At 34.4% G+C, this 19,635-nt stretch overlaps 2 protein-coding genes and 1 long non-coding RNA gene across 3 annotated transcripts in view; 2 read left to right on the top strand and 1 right to left on the bottom strand.

The window, feature by feature from the left end:
* Window positions 1-15,551, bottom strand: part of LOC143643586 (uncharacterized) — a 38,828-nt gene extending 23,277 nt beyond the window's left edge. The window contains exon 1 of the long non-coding RNA XR_013156306.1: window positions 15,392-15,551. This is a non-coding gene — a long non-coding RNA (uncharacterized LOC143643586). The remainder of the gene's footprint in view (window positions 1-15,391) is intronic.
* LOC143643918 (olfactory receptor 52N4) lies at window positions 9,177-10,136 on the top strand. The gene has a single exon (XM_077112335.1). It carries the CDS (start codon window positions 9,177-9,179, stop codon window positions 10,134-10,136), a length of 960 nt encoding a protein of 319 aa, XP_076968450.1.
* A 2,743-nt stretch (window positions 15,552-18,294) lies between the features above and the next one.
* On the top strand, window positions 18,295-19,263 carry OR56B2 (olfactory receptor family 56 subfamily B member 2; the record flags this gene model as incomplete). The annotated part of the gene is made up of 1 exon (XM_077114769.1): window positions 18,295-19,263. A coding segment is annotated over one exon (969 nt), but the record flags the coding sequence as incomplete, so codon positions are not given.
* Between the last annotated feature and the right edge of the window lie 372 nt (window positions 19,264-19,635).

Raw genomic sequence — 19,635 nt, 5'->3', positions numbered from 1 at the left:
GGTACATTTGGATGTGTGTTGTTTTAATAAAAGTTTAAATAAAAAATTTGCATTCATTCTCATCTTTCCACACTATACAAATGATCTCACACAAGTACACACATACATACGAATGAAAGTATTTACATATTTTTGTATCATCATTTACACATTAAGAATGGAAAGTTCTTATTCTGTTCCCTCTTTCCACAGAGATAAGCTGGATTCCCACAACAGTATTCTGTATCAGATGCTCTGAAATATCCCCTTGGGATATACAATATATATCTTCCTTTAAAGGCTCAGGCCAAGAGTAAAAAGAGATCAAGGAATTTAAAGGCAGAGGGCTTTGTATCTACACTGATTCTAGGATTGTGATGTTATTCAACCAAGGCCCTGGGCAGCAGGAGCAGATTGCTATCAGCTCACTGTTTGGCTGGCCAGCCCGAAAATCAGGTATTAAAGTACATAACTAAAAGACTGATGAAAGGATATGCGCTTTTGTAGGAAGTAACATAAAGTGGAAAGAAGCTTTGAATGTGCATGAACTGCTGATGATATCCTCAGAAATACAAGTTTGAGTCCATGTACTTAGTTTGAAGTTAGAAATATTGTGGGAAGTTGGGTTTCCTTAGAAAATGCTTATTATTTCCTCAATTCTCATGTTTCTGCTTAGGGCAATTTATCATGATTATTGTGAATGTCTATGCTATTTTCCTAAAGAAACGGAATGTGTTGGTTCTATCATGGTAGAAGTCAGGTATGAATCACCCCTATGAACAGGAGGAATGGGGGAATAGATAGAGAACGGTTTGATCATGAAAGCCAGTGGTCAGATTACTTTTGCTCTTTACAAGGATTATTCATCAATGTGAACGTTTAATTTTTCTTAGTTAATTTCTTGATGAATTCCTAAAGAGACTTAGCTATGATTGGAATTCATCCATTTTTGGATAGCATGAACTTGCTATTTTCTGCAGAGAGAAATATGGGTTTTAAGGATTGAGAAAAGTCAAGAGAGGAAGCAAATTGACAGATTTTGAGGTTTGGAATAAGGATAGACATCAGGTGATATCCAAGTTGTACTTTATAAATGGTGAAATTTGTATATCAGTGTTATCATTCAAATATTCATGCCCACAATCACAGCACAATATCAGTCAATACTCCATGCAGAAGATATTAAATTACAATGTACTGAAAACACTTAAATTTTGGTATTACAAGCTCAGGTTATATAAAGGTATTACTATAAAAAAGAAATATGAAGACTATTAATGGGAAATTTATTGCATTTTCCAGATAGGTAATGTTTAGAATAGAGCAGAAGTCATTGCAAAAATTTATATCCTATTTTCAGTTTCTAGCTTGGTACATTTTCCCTAATTTCTCTACTTCCTTCTGATGCATGGATATATAGAGTTAAGAATTCACTGTTGAAAAGAGTCTTGATCTCATATTTTCAACTATTTGTAACAATTTGGAATTTGCCAGCTGAATGTATATCAGAAATAAATTTAAAAGTCTATTTATGTCCATGACAATTGTGTAATTATATCTATGCAAATGTACATATATATTTGTACTTGTATATGTTTATATTTATATATGTATATGAATTGCTATAATTTTTTCTTTTAATGATATCTATAAAAGCAGTCTGAAAAAGGTAATGTTTACAAGCATAAAGTATTCATTTACCAGCTTGATAGAAAGAATCTTGATGGCAATTTTGATATTCAAAGAAACATAATTCTTATACTGTAAACCCATATTATTCTTTTATCCATAATGCAAATTGAAAGCTTTTTTTGCCTTACAATTATTTGCTTAGGACCAGACCAGTGATTACATAGGATATAGAGAATCAGGTAATAAGCTGTGATATGGTTAAAGAAAAGTGTACTCAGAAGGTCAAGAAGAGCGTTTCAGCATTTTCTGTTATTTTGGTTGTGGAGAAACAATATCAAACCTGAAGCAAAACAATTTGATGCAATCGACTTTAATTGTACCATCAAGATTTTCATTTGCAATTTCTCAGAAGTGGTCTGGATCCAACATTTCCCTGCTTTGATCTCTACTCTCTCTGACATTAATACTTCCTCCCAAATTTCTGGGTCTGATTTTGGTGTGTTTGGTACGTTTTCTGTTTACTAAAAAAAAAAAAAAATGGACATACTTCAAGTGCGCTTTCCTTCTGACGTACCTCATTTTTATTTCATATATACAAACATATATTTATTTAAAATCATTTTGAATTTTGAGTAATTTGTAGTGTATTTTAATAAATTGACTTTTATTGTTTCAACTACAGAATTGCTTCACCTACTGCCTTATTTTTTCCTGCTTTATTGGTATACCCTTTATTTTTCCTATTTTATAAAGGGAGATTTTTTTTTGAAATTTGTATTTTCTAGTCATTTAAGAGGTAGACATTCTAGTTTTGTTTCTTCTGGTTGTCCTCTTTACGTTTTGCATGCAATATTACTAATATCGTAGTGTAATAATCATTGAAGTAAAGAATTAAATTTTATACATTTGTTCCTTAATATATTCATTCACTCAGAAAATATATATTGACATATAATACCAGGTATCATATTAGATATTACAGATATAAATATGAATAACTCTGTCCCAATAATGAAGGGTTTTTATAAATTGCAGATGATTTAAAAATATAAATATATTTTTATAATATCATGACATAAATATTGTGAAAGAGATTGACTCAATCAAAACAGTGTCTTTCTTCTCTGTAAGCCTGAGATTTTTCTAATTACTTCATTTAAGAAGATTTAAAAAATGACCATCCTGTCCAAGAGCTAGTTGAGGCTTTCTATTTGAAAGTAGATTTTTGGGGGTAGGGTGTTAGAGGGGATGGGAATCAAAGCATATAGGAATGCAAAAGTACAGAGCTAATAATACAGCTGTGATGTGAGTAGGATATAGCAAATAGAAGAAAATAGTTCATTGTTTCTCTATTTTGACCTGACAGAAGTAAGTGCATTTGTTCTTTCCCCTTACACGTTTTTCCTGATTTCTCCTAACATTTTGCTTAATTTGAGATTTTGGTTTGCTCCTTCATTGCTCTGTTTTTTTTCTTTCTTTGTGGTAGCATATATTTGTAACATGAAATGTCATGTTAACCATTTTAAAGGTATAATTCAGTTGCATGAATTACGTTTACAATGTTGTGCTACCACTCACATCATCCATTACCAAAATGTTTTCATCAACAAAAACAGAAACTCTATCCAGTAGGCTATAACTTCTTAATCCTCACACCCCCTCCATTCTCTGGTAACTTCTATTTTCTATCTCTATAAATTCGTTTATTCTAGAAATTTCTTATAAGTGGAATCATACCATATCTAGCCTTTCTGCTTGACTTATTTCACTTAGGATAATGTTTTCAAGGTTCATCCATGTTGTCTCATATTTCAAAATTTATTACTTTTTATGACATAATGTTAATCTATTATGTGTATATCACATTTGTTTGTCCATACATCTGTTGATGAACACTTGAGTTGTTTTCACCTTTTGGCTGTTATTAATAATGCTTCCATGAAAGTAGTTTCAGAACTACCTGTTTGTGTCCCTATTCTGAATTCCTTTAGACATATACCCAAGAGTGGAGTTGCTTGATTATATGGTATGTCTATGTTTAACTTGGAGGAATCACCAAACCATTTTCCACAGCAACTGAACCATTTTACATGATCACCAGCAATGTCTGAAAAGTTCTAATTTCTCCACATTCTCATCAACACTTGTTATTTTCCATTTTTTTTAAGTAATAGCTATCCTGGTGGGTATAAAGTGGTATCTCATTGTGGTTTTGATTAGTATTTCTAATGACTTACAATATTGAGCATCTTTTCATGCTTTTATTGCCCTTTTATATGTCTTCTTATTGAAGATCCCTTGTAGATGATAAGAAGCTTCTCTCTCTTGCTGCTTTTAGGATTCTCACTCTATTTCACATTTGACAGTTTGACTAAAATGTGTCCCTATTGGATCTTTTTTTTTTTCATCTTATTTGGAATTTATTGAGCTTCTTGGATGTGAACATTCATGTATCTCTTTAAATTTGAGAAGTTTTCAACCATTATTTCTTCCTATATTCTTTCTACCCCTCTCTATTTCTCTTCTCCTTTTGGTACTTTCCTAAAGCATGAGTTGGGACCCTTCATGGTGTCCCACAGGGCCTTAGACTCTGTTCACAATTCTTCATTCTTTTCTTTCTGCTTCTTAGGCTGAATAATTTAATTACCCTGCTTTCAAGTTTGCTAATTCTTTCTTCTGCCTACTCCATTTTGCTATTGAATCTCACCAGTGATTTGATGTCATTTCAATCATTGTATTTTTCTACTCCAGAGTTTCTGCTTTTGGTTTCTTTTAAAAATAGCCTTCTCTTCAATTCCTGTTTGTTTCAAGTATCATTTTCCTGACTTTCTGATTTTCTTTAGCTCACTGACTTTATTTAGGAGTCTTGACTTAATGTCTTTGATTAGTAACTCCAGTGTCTGGGATTTCTCAGGGACAGTGTCTGTCACTTTATATTGTTCCATTGAGTGGGTCATCTTTTTCAGTTCCAAAATACCTTGTGAATTTTTGCTAAAATATAGAGATTTGAATATTTTAATGTCTTTCTTAGGCAACCAGGTATCCCCTTACTCCAGGATTTGCTGGGTATTTTTCTTTTGTTGCAAGCTGTGGTTGTCTACTAGTTTTATAATTTTCCCAAATTACATATGCTAAAACTATTCCTTGTTGTGTGGAATCTCTATTCCTTTAGCTCATATTCACTTAATGTTATGATAGAGATTTCCTTGAATGCCAGAAGTTAAGAAAGACAGCAACAAAAAACAAAATTGTACCTCATTGGTACTTTCAGACTGGCTCTGTGATGGAGCTGTTCTTCAGCATTCAGTCAGCCTTTCACAGAACTTAAATAACAGGCCATGGTGAACACTTAGCAACCTGTCTTTCTGAACATGCATCTTTCACTGGACATGCACAATTTAATGCCCCAATTTTCCCTGGAATTTTTTGGCGACTTGTGCCAAAAGGTGCTAAATTGCATGTCTCCATCGCACAATGCGGCATTCCAAACATAGTGATGTTTGATTGCTCTTTTTAAAGAGTTTTAGCAGCCGTACCTATTGCTTCACCAACCACTGTAAGTTCTGGGACGAGAAAGACAGTCTTTCAGGCTGTCACCAGACAATTGAGACAGAAATACATGTCCACCAAACTGTAAATAAGGTGGGCTCTCTTCCTTCTGGAATCAGGACCAAGGACATACAATGGCACCACAAGCTGATATTGTACCAAACCAAGGTTGGGTAGGAGAAGGGATAATAAAAGTGATGCAAGGCTTTCTTACCATCTTTAAGTTGCCTTTTTCCAGATTCAGCATTTATTTGGTTGTTTTAAGCTTTTACCTGCTTTCTAGAGTCTTGAGAAAATTGGTTCTGTCAGTTTTTGTCAATTTTTCAATGTTTCTGTTGGGGTACAGTATGTTATAAACTCTTACTCTCTGAGATTGTGCTAATTCCCTCACCAAGATTTTGTAATGATATGAGAAAGGTTTTTGAAGAACCCTTTGATTAATATGAGCAACATAGTTTGCATTATTATTTATAAAAGAAGTTGCCTTTTTCATAACTGTTCTATCATCCTTCAGTATGAACACATAAAAACAAAATAGCAATATACATAAAAAGACTGAATGAGGAACAATTTGACATATCTGATTCATATACTATCTTTAACTGTGTGTTAACTAACCTTTTACGACTGGAAGTTTATTTTGGGCAAAACTTTAACAAATACTAACAGTGCATAAAAATCAGGGGTGGCCAAGGGCAAAGATGAGGCATCTGAAAAATAAGTGGGAGGGTTGAATTAAAATATTTATATTTCATTGTGATATCTACAGTTTTCTTCTCTTATTTAACTCCAAGAACACTGAAAACCAGCCATATATTCTTCAAGGATGCATTTTGGTTGATTATTCTCAGAAAAATTAAAAAGTCCCATAAAAAGACCTATGAATACTTTGCTTCAGTGAAGCGAAGTGGTCCCTGAGCATTCTAAGTACATTGTACCAATTGACCGGACTCAATTTCCACCCAGAATTTACAGTCAACCTTTTAAGTCTCTTTTTTATGTCAGAGGAAAAATTGCACAAGAAAATGTTAAGCAGGGAAAGATGACTCCTGTAGAAATGGAAAGAGAATAGAAATCAAGTCTAAACTCAACTCCAACCAGACAAAGGACAGCAGAATTTATAAGGGCTAAGGGGTGGGTTAGTGGAAAAGCCACCAAGGATGTGAGGGGGGTTGATCACTGGGCTGGATGAGGGATTTACTGAGTGTGGAATTAGAATACTTTTGTTTGGAGTATATTCTACTGCCCTGATTAGGCGACCTAGAGATTGTAAATCCAGGAGCAAGGAAGAGGGAGATAAGGAACTCTCTAGTTAGGCAACTGTTAGGTGCCTGAATAGTGACTGGGGTGAGAGGGAGGTCAGGGACCTGAAGTCAGGAGAAGACTGTCCAAAGTTTGCTCAAAGGAAGGCAGCCTTTCTCATTTAGTAGTATGAATTATCAGTCAAGGATTACCAGACATTTGAAAAGCACCCAAAATAAAAGCAATGAAAAGGCATAATATAAAATGAATAATTGAAACTTAGAAGTTATGGAAATAATATTCACTTATTCATATACATATATATCTAAAATTATTATTATGAAATGTATAAGGATTATTGGAAAACAACAAGATCTTGGAAATTTGTATTTGATAAACAACGAAAAAAACCCAAGATATTTTGAAGATATAGCTGAGTAACATTCCTAGAAAATGGAGCAGATAAATAGAGAGATGGAAAGTAAGAGCTTAAAAAATCAAAAGAGAAGATCATTTCAGGAAATACAATATCTAAATAACAAGGGTTGTAGAAATATATAAGAAGAAAATGGTGGGAAAGAAATTATCAAGAGTTAATATGTATTAGAACAATTTCCAATACCAAAGGTCACAGAATTTTAAGTGTCTGTAAAATGAATCATGTGCCTTCTCATACACCTCTATTATCACCATGAAATTTCAAAGCACAGAAATATTAAAATATTCTTAAATATTCCAAATACAAAAAAAAAATGAAGAAAATAAAAGGAAATCAGTACATGTACAAAAGATCAAAAATCAGAATGGTTTTTGATGGAAGATGGAGATCAGTAGAGAAATGCCTTCAAAATTTTGTGTTAAGATAATTTTTTTATTAATTAATGGAAAAAAAGAAATTAACCCAACATTTAGAAATCATACCATTCTACATATGCAATCAGTAATTCTTAACATCATCACATAGATGCATGATCATCGTTTCTTAGTACATTTGCATTGGTTTAGAAGAACTAGCAACACAACAGAAAAAGATATAGAATGTTAATACAGAGAAAAGAAATAAAAGTAATAATAATAGTAAAAAAACAAACAAACAAACAAACAAACAAAATCTATAGCTCAGATGCAGCTTCATTCAGTGTTTTAACATGATTACTTTACAATTAGGTATTATTGTGCTGTCCATTTTTGAGTTTTTGTATCTAGTCCTGTTGCACAGTCTGTATCCCTTCAGCTCCAATTACCCATTGTCTTACCCTGTTTCTAACTCCTGCTGGTCTCTGTTACCAATGACATATTCCAAGTTTATTCTCGAATGTCCGTTCACATCAGTGGGGCCATACAGTATCTGTTCTTTAGTTTTTGGCTGGACTCACTCAGCATAATTTTAACCTAGAATTCTATGTCCTGCAAAATCCTGAAGAGAAAAAACCCATATTAGACACTAACACTCTTAAAAACATATATTCTATAAACTCATAGTAATGGAAAAAGAGGAAGATACAAGTCACAAATAGTGATTTAACACAAAGAATAGCAGAGGGAATTTCAGGATGGGAATATTGCAGCAAACCAAGGGAACAGATATTAGAGCATCAGGAGAACAGAAACTTCCCAGAAGGAAGAGCAATAGTGTGGGGGGGGACTAAAATTAATAGATTGTGTTCAACTATCAATAAGATAACAAGAGAAAACTCTGATAGGGATTTAAAAAGTTTTGAGAATTAGTAAATAAAATAAAGGAAATTATCCATCCAAAGGAAAAATATTGAAAGGAATAGAAAATGTAATTGTCAAACCATGTTACTCAGAAAGGGATAATAGTTAAATGAACATAAAATGTAAATACTACATAATAATTTAAGTGAAAAATATTTCAAAGAAAGACAAACAAAGTAAAAATGGAATATACATATTATTTTGAAACACTGAGGTAAATGCTAGTCCAGAGCTGAGATAGGTGGAAGGGACCGTGTATGGGGAAGTGGACTTCATATTCCCGTGCAATGGAGCAGATAATTGTTTCTCATTATTATCCTATGATTCTCTCTGAATTTAATAAAATACACATTTCTTTGATGAATGTTGGAAAATAATTTTTTAAAATGATGATAGAATGACTCAGTTTTGGTGTTAAATGCACAATTCAGAAATAAAGAAGCCTCATCAAATAATGACTCTGTTTACTCAATTATAGGGTTATAATAATACCTTCAGAGCTTGTAGTAAAGATTAATGAGTTAATATTTTTAAAATGCTTAGAACAGTGCTCATATATACCAAACTTAAATATGACCTATAATTAAGTACTTCAACAGTAATTAAATCAACCTTATCATATCTCTTTGTTATTGACAAAATGATCAATGAGTTTTTTTTAAAACACCTAAAGAAAAACATACATAGTTTTACCATTGGAATAAGATATCATAACAACAATACTCTGAAAAATATCAGAACACAATTACATTTGATTATGTGAATGAGAATTGAATCTCTGTCCTTTCACAATGTCTGTAATAGATCCTGGGATATAGTTAGTGCTAAATATGTATTTGTTGAATGACTCAATAAGTGAATGAATTACCAAACAATGCTTTATTGAAGTTACATAAATGTTTTCTGATTTTCAAAAATATGGCTAATATTAAAATGTACCATTTAAGAGATTGAGCGACCATAAATGAAATGTGTTCTTCTGTTTCCAATCTAGGAGGAAAAAAACAAAAAAAAACTACAAGCTGCTTAATGATTACACCAGCCTGGTCACACTAATGCTGAATAAAACAGACCTGACCCCGGCATCATTCATTCTGAATGGAATCCCAGGCCTGGAAGACATGCATGTCTGGATTTCCTTTCCATTCTGCTCCATGTATGTTGTGGCCATGGTAGGCAACTGTGGCCTCCTCTACCTCATCCGATATGAAGACTCCCTGCACAGGCCCATGTACTATTTCTTGGCCATGCTTTCCTTCACTGACCTTGTCATGTGTTCTAGTACAATCCCTAAAGCCCTCAGCATCTTCTGGTTCCACTTCAAGGAGATCAGCTTTGATGAATGCCTGGCTCAGATGTTCTTTGTGCACACCTTCACAGGGATGGAGTCCGGGGTGCTCATGCTCATGGCCCTGGACCGCTACGTGGCCATCTGCTACCCTCTACGTTACTCTATCATCCTCACCAACCCTGTCATTGCAAAGCTTGGGCTTGCCACCTTCCTGAGAGGGATGTTGCTCATCATTCCCTTCACTTTCCTCACTAAACGCCTGCCCTATTGCAGAGGCAATGTGATTTCCCATACCTACTGTGACCACATGTCTGTGGCCAAACTATCGTGTGGCAACGTCAAGGTCAATGCCGTGTATGGCCTGATGGTTGCCCTCTTGATTGGGGGCTTTGACATTCTGTGCATCACGGTCTCCTACACCATGATCCTGCGGGCGGTGGTCAGCCTCTCGTCAGCAGATGCTCGGCAGAAGGCCTTCAGCACCTGCACTGCCCACATCTGCGCCATTGTCTTCTCCTACAGTCCAGCTTTCTTCTCCTTTTTTTCCCAACGCTTTGGAGACCACATTATCCCTCCTTCTTGCCACATAATTGTGGCAAATATTTATCTGCTCCTGCCTCCCACAATGAACCCTGTTGTTTATGGGGTGAAAACCAAGCAGATACGAGACTGTGTCCTCAAGATCCTTCCAGGGATTAAGGATTCCAAATCCCACAGCACATGAACCAGATATTTGTCAGGGAAAGGAAGGGAAGGGAAGGAATGCATCTGCTTGCTGTTTAGTCAGGAGCTAATATCTCAGAATAATTTCTTAGAATACTTTTTTGACCATAATAACCGAAGATGCTGAGCAGTGCTTTCCCATTAAATATCTTCAGAATCTTCACATCATAGGCATGACCAAAATCCTCTCTTTGAGTTTGGTACCACCTCACCTCTGTAAAGGCCTGGTTTCCTTATTAAACCAATTCCCCATGAAAAAAAAAACCGTATGGTTTCCATGTGGAAGGCCCGGGCTCAATTCCCAGCCCATGTATCGCACCACCCCCCCACTAAAAAAAACAAAACCTTGTAGTAAGCTGAGGCAATTATAAAGAGAAGTGAATAAAGTGGAAGGACGTAATTTGCAGCTAGATGTTACTTTGTCCTATTTCCAAATAATAATTGGAATTTGCTTATTGAAAGGCATTCGTTACTTTCCTCTGGAAACTGTGTGCTGTATTTTTCCCATTACCAAAAGTCCTCTCTTTTATCAAAATTGTCTTCCAGAGAGGGGAGTTAAGACATATCCAAACAGGTAATTAATCTAATGAAGTTTCATCTTCTGGACTCCTAATCTGAAAATAAATTAATGTTCTGACTACATCTCTCCTAGCACGACCCTAGACAAAACTGCTTCCCCACATTCTAGTGAAATATAAAGTTCTTTCAGGATGGTCTTTGAAAACATGCAACCTGGAGGAAGTGATAGAAACACTAACCAAATGTAAGAATCATCATAATATTATTTATTATTAGCTCAGGGTAAGGGGAAGCAGAAAATGCCTACCTTGTCTTCTTTGCTTTTGAGAATGAAATTCAATAAATTAGATCTACATTTGCCTTAATATTTAAGGTTGTTACAAATTTATCGTGAGGGGAGAGACTGAAGAAAATAGTAATTTTATATTAACATTACAAAGATCATGCCAAAAGTTAAATGAGAATATAGAGCAAACTCACTTTTTAACTCTAATCCTTACAGAAATCATGCCAAAAGGTAAATGAGAACATAAACTCATTTTTTTTACTCTAATCTTTCTGTATCCAACTAACAAGAACATGCATTTTCTCCTAATTACATTTCAGTGTATTTATAAAGTTGCATTTAATCATTTTGAGATGTCATCTACCATTTTTAACATCCTACTAAAGAAAAAAAACACCGCCTCATGAAAATATTATTATCCTCAGTATATCACCTACTTCTTTACTCAGGTAAAAACAAAAGTTCTAATAACAAATTGTCAATATGCACTTTGTCCACTTTCTTGACTTCAAACCAATCTCCCTATAGTTCATCTTTCCTGCCCCACTCATCATCTCAAAAGTTTTAGTCAATTTCACATTCTGCTTTTTTGTTGACAAATTGAAAAGGTGATCCTCTTTTCTAACACTGACTCTCAAGAATCATGAATGCAATTCACTTATTCCTAATGTCTTGAAATATTCACTTTCTAAAAATACCTCAGTAATTCTATGTGTTTCCTGTCTTTCTTCAACTTTTCTGAACACTCCTTACTTCATTTGCTTGATCCACTTTTTTATTTCAGATTTCTTTTTAAAATATCTTAAATTTTAATGTGGTAGTTTTCACAATTTCAGACATAATTTTTTGGTTTTATTTGTGACATTGTCTGACACCAGAATGTAATAAAATTTAATCTTCTAGTTGTTCTTATACAGACTTACTTATCAAAGTTTTAAAATGTGTGTTCTCTCTTTCTTTGTTGTGGGGTTCTATATCTATTTCTCTATTCACGTTTGTTAATTATATTATTTGCAACTTATTTATTATCCTCTGTCAGAGGTAATTCACATCAAATTCACATCAAATGTGTGTAAAGGGGCTTCTCCAGTTACTATCGCACCAAGATTTTATTTCTTGCAATATCCTTAAGTCTAATCTTTTAATCAGTTCTTCCCCACCAAAAAAAAATAACCTTTCTTAAGGCAGGAACTTGTCTATTTTTTTGTTCAGCAAAGTAACTGCACCTTCCAACAAAGTGCAGGTGTGCACCTGTGTGTGTAAGATACACAGAGAACAGTCAAAGCATATTTGCTGAATGAATAAATAAATGCATTGATGAATTTATGCATTTAATGAAATTGTAGAACAGTTAAAATGAAAAGTTGAGGGACTTCAGGAAAGAGATCTTCAATTTGAGTCCTGAAGAGCAGCTATATTTAAAAAGTGAATATTAGAATAAAGGCCCATACAAGGAACTTGAAAGGAATGATCAAAGGTGTGAAAGGAGTTATTACTTATAATGTCCATGAATCTAAAGGAAGGCAAGTGTTTTCTGATGAAGGATTAGCTCAGGTGCCACAATACTATTAATTGACCAACAACCACAGACCTTCAGTGGCATGCAATGAAAAAATTTATTTTTGTTCATGAGCTTAGAAGTCCATTGAACTCTTCTCCTAATTTGGGTCTGAATATCTGGCTAATTCAACTGGACTGACTGATGTATCCGGTAATCAGCTGGCCTTGCCAGACAATCTCGGTTGGCAGTCCTCATTTCTGCTCAATGTGGTCCCACAGCCTGAGCCAGAAAGCTAATGTTTCATCTCAAGCTGTCGTTAACAAGGTTTCAAAAGAGGAGGTAGATGCAAAAAAGATGCATGTGCCAGTTTGAAATTGTTGTGTACCCCAGAAAAGCCATGTTCTTTAATCTTGATTTATAGTGTTGAGTGGGATCTTTTGATTAAGTTGTTCCTATGGAGATGTGATCCACCCATTCAAGATAGGTATTAATACATCCACATATTGGATTCCTTTAAGAAGGAACCATTTGAGGAAAAGCTCAATATCCCACATTGAGAGAGACAGAAATAAAAGACCCCTGGGGAAGCCATTTTGAAATGAGCAGCCCAGAGAGAAAGCTAGTAGAGGATGTCATGCGCCTTCCCTGCTGACAGAGACACTCCGAACCTCATAGGCTCTTTTCTTAATCAAGGTATCTTTCTCTGGATTCCTTAGTTGAACATTTTTTATGGCCTTAGAACTGTAAACTTGTAACTTAATAAATTCCCTTTATAAAAGCCAACCCATTTCTGGTATATTGCATTTCAGCAGCATTAGCAAACCAAAGCAATGCACATTTATTTTTGAAAGTCTATGCTTGTATCAGGTTTGTCACTGCACCACTGACCAAAGCCAGTCACAGAGCCGTCCTGGATAGTAGTGAGGAGGACTACAAATTCATGGAGCAAAGTGTGTGGATTCTGAGTGGTCATTCATTGGGGTCACTAATACAAACTAACACAAGGGCCCCAAATTCACTAAATACCTAAGAAATGTGTTCATTTCTCTAATGAAAAGAGTGAATCTTTTATATTTACCTTTTATATATAGTAAAACTCATCAAAAAAGTAAGAAAAAAATTAAATATTTGGATGGAGTACATTTGGGGGGCTTTGAAAGCCCCTATTTGTCAACATCTACAAAGTACCAAGTAATTTTCAAGACATTCAAGACACAGATTTGAGTAAGGTGAACCCCTATTCTCAGATATTTTACAACTATGCAGCAGAGGAAAAGAGTGATAAAGAGAGGGAAAAGTTTAAAAAGTCACTGGTGTTGATATTAGCAGAGTGGAAAATATGCTCTTAAAAAACAAAAGATTTTTTCTAGAAATGGAACTTGGGATAGAGCTAAAAATAGGGCAAAAGTTGACTCAGAGATTTTAAACAAAATCAGATAAATGACAATCTTAAAATGTTGGAAATATTTTTAAGGAAGTCACAGGGAAAGAGTGTGCATGTAGATTCAAAGTGCAGCTGTACATACACTGTGTGATTTCCGTCAAGTTTCTTAGCATTTATGTGCCTCTGATTTCTCTTCTATGAAAGGGTAATAAATAATGATATCTAAAAATATATAGTAGTTATTATAAAGACAGCTGTGTTAAAATATGTAAAATGATTTGAGTAAATTCTGGTATATGGGAAGTACTAGGTAAGTGTTTTCTTTCAATGTCTTGGGAAAAATACTTCAGAATCTAGCTTGCATGAAGTAAGAATAGTTAATTGTGGGAAATAGTTTGGGAAAGCATGTTATGGAAATTCTATGTTATTATAAACCTACATATATGGTGATCATCTCAGACTATAGAACATTATAAAATTATGCACTTTTCTGTGATGGTGTATGTTTGTGTGAGATGCAAAATGGTGCTGAGTTGATTAATAAAACTCTTCCTAAAAATTACTCCTGGTACGCCCACTGAGAACCAGTCATCTGCAGTCTCGAGCTAAGAACATCTTTCTTCCCTTTCTTTTCTTTAATGGCACCCAGCCTAACCAAGCCAATTGAGGTAAAATACATAAATCCAAGACTTTTTTGTATGATATTGTGTCAACCACTTAGTATTATCTGATATCTACAGCTGTGAACCCCAGTTATTTCTGAGTGAATTCCTATTTGGACAAATCATTATGCAACAGAATAAAAGAAAACCACTCTGAAATCTACTTGTAAAAAAACTAAATACAGAGGGTTAGAGGTTTTATAATCTGCTTTTCTTTCAAAAAGACTTCACAAAAGGCTTTCTTTAAACAGAAAGCTACTCTAAAATTTAGATATTTATGCCAATGTTTAATAAAAGCCACCTCAAACATAGTCAAATGAAGACCTTAGCTAAATAATGTGATTTCAGTAGTTGTCCTTAATATATCCTCCATCCCCTGGGTTTCACCAGCCTCGGGCTGACTTGAGTTTTACACCCTGAGGAATTTGCTTTCTCTCCACCACTACAAGTTCCTGGATTTCTCCTCACTTTTCAAAGTCCTAGATTCATCTGTGGTAGCTGTAAACAGCTCTGGCATATAGATCATTCTTTAAGAAGACTCCAGGCCTACAGGTAGTAAAAAGCTTTTCTTCCTGCAGTCAAAAACTGGTTCCAGAGCCAATCCTTTCATCTTTCTGCACAGAGGTGGGATGGATGAGTTATAGAAGATAAGACCCAGCAGTGATAGGAGCAGATGCAGACTCATTGTTCATACTAAATCAGTTTTTTTTTTTTGACAATTATTGCATCCTTTGTATTAATATCTATAGACTTAAATGGGTTGAGCTGGGATTGGGTTCTAAAGACCCTAGTCCCCAAATGAGACAGGCAATGTAATTTTAAATGAAAACAAGCTTCAGTTTTATTTAATTACATATTTTGGATATTTATAATTCTTCACAAATTTTCCAAGTCCAGAGCTTACCTGGCTGTATTAGGATTCATCTTCCAGTTCCCTTGAATATTCATGCTAATTGTTCTCTTCTCTCCTGGGGGAAGAGGTTGTTTTGAGGTGTCAGGTGTTGGTGGCCATTGTCTTCACTGAGGCAACAACCATCCAGGTCTTCAAGTAAATTGACCTCCAAAAATACCAATTATTCTTCCATCTTCATGAATTTTAATCAGGAGCTTTCAAGAAAGCTTGTCCTTAACAGCATTTCCAGGAACTAGAAATGAATCACCTTAGTTTATAGATTAGGACTGCAGAAGCTAAAGGGTAAGGCAACTTTTCAAAGTTCATAGGGCCCCTTTCTATCACAGTGTTAAGGAAAATGTGTGAACGTTATAAGAATGAAGTGGTCTTGGATGTGGTCTTCAGGGAATCCCCAGAACTGAAAGACCACTTAGTTTCTGTTACATACCCTCCAAGGGAAAATGTTAAATTTAGCATAAACCAGATTAAATAAGGGTACATAACCCATTGTAAAAATAAATTAGAGTTTTCTTCTAGGCAATTTTCACATTTTTGTAGGTTGTCTGTAGAAGTTCTTGGCATTTCAACACCGTTTATCGTACATTACAAAATAAATGTCAGTTGCATTTCTATCTTTTACTCCATTAGCCTTTGGTCCTCTACTGCACTGAAGAATAGAGCCTGAGATAATGGTCCCCTCTGTCATGTTCATTAAATAATGCTAAAACGTTCACTAGATAATTCTTACTTAACTGCAGAAGTCCCCTTTTTCTTGGTTTAAGTTAAATTTTAAAAAAATTATGACTGTATATCAAATATAATTTTGATCTGTTTGTTGTATTGTGATTTTTCTTTTGAATTTTCTTAATGTAGGTAATTTCAATGGATATATTTCTAATTTCAAAGCACAGTGGTCATGTATGTTGTATATTTTTTTACGTGTTGCATGATGATATTTCCTAGCATTGACATTCATAATATAGTCCTAAATTTATTTTTGATATGTCTTTTCCAGTTAAAAATTGTCTTAGAGGTTGGACTGTTTTTCTTCTTTTTATAATTCCTTGAAAAACAGAGAGTATTAATTATATATTTTATGAAGGCTTATTGATATTTTCTGACAAGTTTTTCTGGTATTTTAAAAATAAATTTCTTTTTCTCTTTCATTTGTTACAGTATAGTATTCAAAATCTGTTACTTGTTTATGAAGTCAAAAATTTCAATTTTGAATCATAAAGTCATTCATTGTATTCCTTAGTGTTTTTAAATTAATCTTTCTCTATGCCTTGTCCTGTGTTTATTTCCCTTGAATCATTTCTTAGATTTTGTGTATTTTATACCTATCTTTAATTAAGCCTTTAATTTTTTCCAATTCCAATAATTTATTGTTATACATTTTATTGTTACTTTATGTTTACTGTAAAGTTATTGTAATTCAATGAGATAAATGATTAGTCCATTAATCCTTAGCAAAATTTTGTATTATATGCAGAGTGATTTATTAAATATCATTTGAACTATTTTCCTAACCTCTTAAGATACTTATTATTTTTCAGTTTTTTTTTCTTTTTTTGATTTCTATTACTTTTACGTTTACGCCATTTATCATTTCATTGTATGAAGAAGCTTTTCCAAGTATTTCCATTACCTTGTCGGCAAACAATATTGTTTGGTATTTTGTTTTGTAATCCTTATGATATCAATTCTTTATTTTTATCGTTATTATTTTTCATGGGCAGGCACCAGGAATCAAACCCGAGTCTCCTTCACAGAGGTGAGAATTCTGTCACTGAGCCACCTTCGCACCACCCTAGTTTCTTGCTTCCAACCTTCTATATTGACAATACTTATTAGATATTTTGCATGCTGAATATAATCCGTAATCTCCATTCTTTCGCATGTAGATTTATGTTGAAATCCTTTGCTGCGTATTAATTGTACTGTCAAATCTATATCATTACAAATTTTTGTTTCAAATATTGTGTTTCTTATTGTAATTGTGAATTTTCCATTACCTTCTTTAATTTGTGCTAAACTGAGGTGATGTGCCTAGGTTCAGGAGAACTACAAATATTACATCGTTCTGCCTAAGTTATCTTATATCATTGTATAATTATGTTTAATTGAATCATTGCAAATACCTAATATTAAGAGTTAAATCATTTTTCTTTTGCAAGAATACAATATACATTCCATTGATTTCCTTTCAAACTTTGTGTTTGTCTTTTATAAAGAAGACATAGTTTTTAAAAATGAGTCTGAAAATTTCTGTTTTTCATTTGGCAAACACAAATTATTAATAATTACAATGTTTACAGCTGTATATGATTTCACTTCTTCTATTTTCAAATACTCACCCTTTTCTTTAACTTTTTTTGCCTTGATAAAATTTCTATTTTCTTCTCCTTCACTTAATTTATATTATTCTCACTTTTCTTCCCTTTCCCCTGTCTCTCTTACTTCCCTCTTTCTCTACTTGCATACTTCTTGCCACTATGCAGTATGCATTCTAACAGAAGAGACAGAAAATAAATCAGTACTTCTCTTATGAGACATTATTACATTAATTAACAATCATTACTTATATTTGCTCACATTTTCAAACATTTTTCCACAGTTATCCTTTACATTTTACCCCTTGTTCTGATTTATTTCATAATGATTAGGATCAAATTCAGAATATGTGTATAAAACATTCACCTTATTTTGCCCTAATCTTTATTTTTTAATGAGATATAAATTTCAGTTTTGCTGTTACTTTCTATTACACATTGAAAATATAATGTTTTGACCAAAATGTTTTGGGAATGATGAGAATAACAGGATTTTATTGATTCCACATTCAATGTCTTAATTGTAGGTAATTGCCTTTCACATACTGTGTGATGTAAAATTACTATTTGAATACTTTCCTTTTAGTGAAGGATAATGCAGCTTCTCAGAGATTTAACAGCTCTAAGTCCCAGGTCTCTGAATTCATCCTCATGGGATTCCCAGGCATTCACAAGTGGCAGCACTGGCTCTCCCTGCCCTTGGCTCTGCTCTACCTCTTAGCTCTCAGTGCCAACATCCTGATTCTGATCATCATCAAACAAGAGGTTGCACTGCACCAGCCCATGTACTATTTTCTGGGCATCCTGGCTGTGGGAGACATGGGTCTGGCTACCACCATCATGCCCAAGATTTTTGCCATATTGTGGTTCAATGCTAAGGCCATAAGTCTTCCTGAGTGCTTTGCTCAAATGTATGCCATCCATTGTTTTGTGGGCATGGAGTCAGGCGTCTTCTTATTCATGGCTGTAGATAGATATGTAGCCATTTGCCGACCCCTACAATACCCATCAATAATTACTGACTCTTTTGTGGTCAAAGCTACTGTGCTCATGTTACTGAGAAACAGCCTGCTTACCATCCCGGTGCCTGTATTGGCTGCTCAGAGACACTACTGCTCCCGCAATCAAATTGATCATTGTCTGTGCTCTAACCTTGGAGTCACTAGCTTATCGTGTGATGACAGGATGGTCAATAGTATCTACCAGCTATTTCTGGCTTGGACATTAATGGGCAGTGACCTGGGTATGATTATTTTATCATATGCATTGATACTTCACTCTGTGCTAATGTTAAAGTCAGCAGAAGCTGCATTCAAGGCCCTGAGTACCTGTACATCTCATCTCATCTTAATTCTTTTCTTCTACACAGTTGTTATTGTCATTTCCATCACCCATAGCACAATAAAGACAGTACCCATCTTTCCAGTTCTTCTCAATGTATTACACAATGTCATCCCCCCTGCCCTCAACCCCTTGGTCTATGCCCTCAAGACCAAGGCGCTAAGGCAGGGCTTGCATAAAATGCTTAAACTGTGCATCAAGAGCAACTAAGGTGGGCGGGCCGCGGTGGCTCAGCGGGCAAAGTGCTTGCCTGCTATGCCGGAGGACCTCGGTTCGATTCCCGGCCCCAGCCCATGTAACAAAAACGGAGAAACAGAATACAATAAAACAAGAAAATGTTTAAAGATGTTTCCCTTTCTTCTATCCTTCCTTCCTTCTCTCTGTCTTTCCTTTAAAAAAAAAAAAAAAAAAAGAGCAACTAAGGTACAGAATGTGTTCATACATCCACAGACACACTCGTTATATTGTCCAGTGATTTCCTAGAGTTAGAAGATCTAAGGAAAAGGGACTCTGTATCAGCTATTCAATTTGTATGAGGAATCAGTGGCAAGTACTGAAACCTAAAAAAGAAAAAAAAAAAGA

This window comes from Tamandua tetradactyla, chromosome 8 (assembly GCF_023851605.1).
Source record: "Tamandua tetradactyla isolate mTamTet1 chromosome 8, mTamTet1.pri, whole genome shotgun sequence".
NCBI lineage: Eukaryota > Metazoa > Chordata > Mammalia > Pilosa > Myrmecophagidae > Tamandua > Tamandua tetradactyla.
This window is presented reverse-complemented; position numbering and strand designations above follow the sequence as displayed.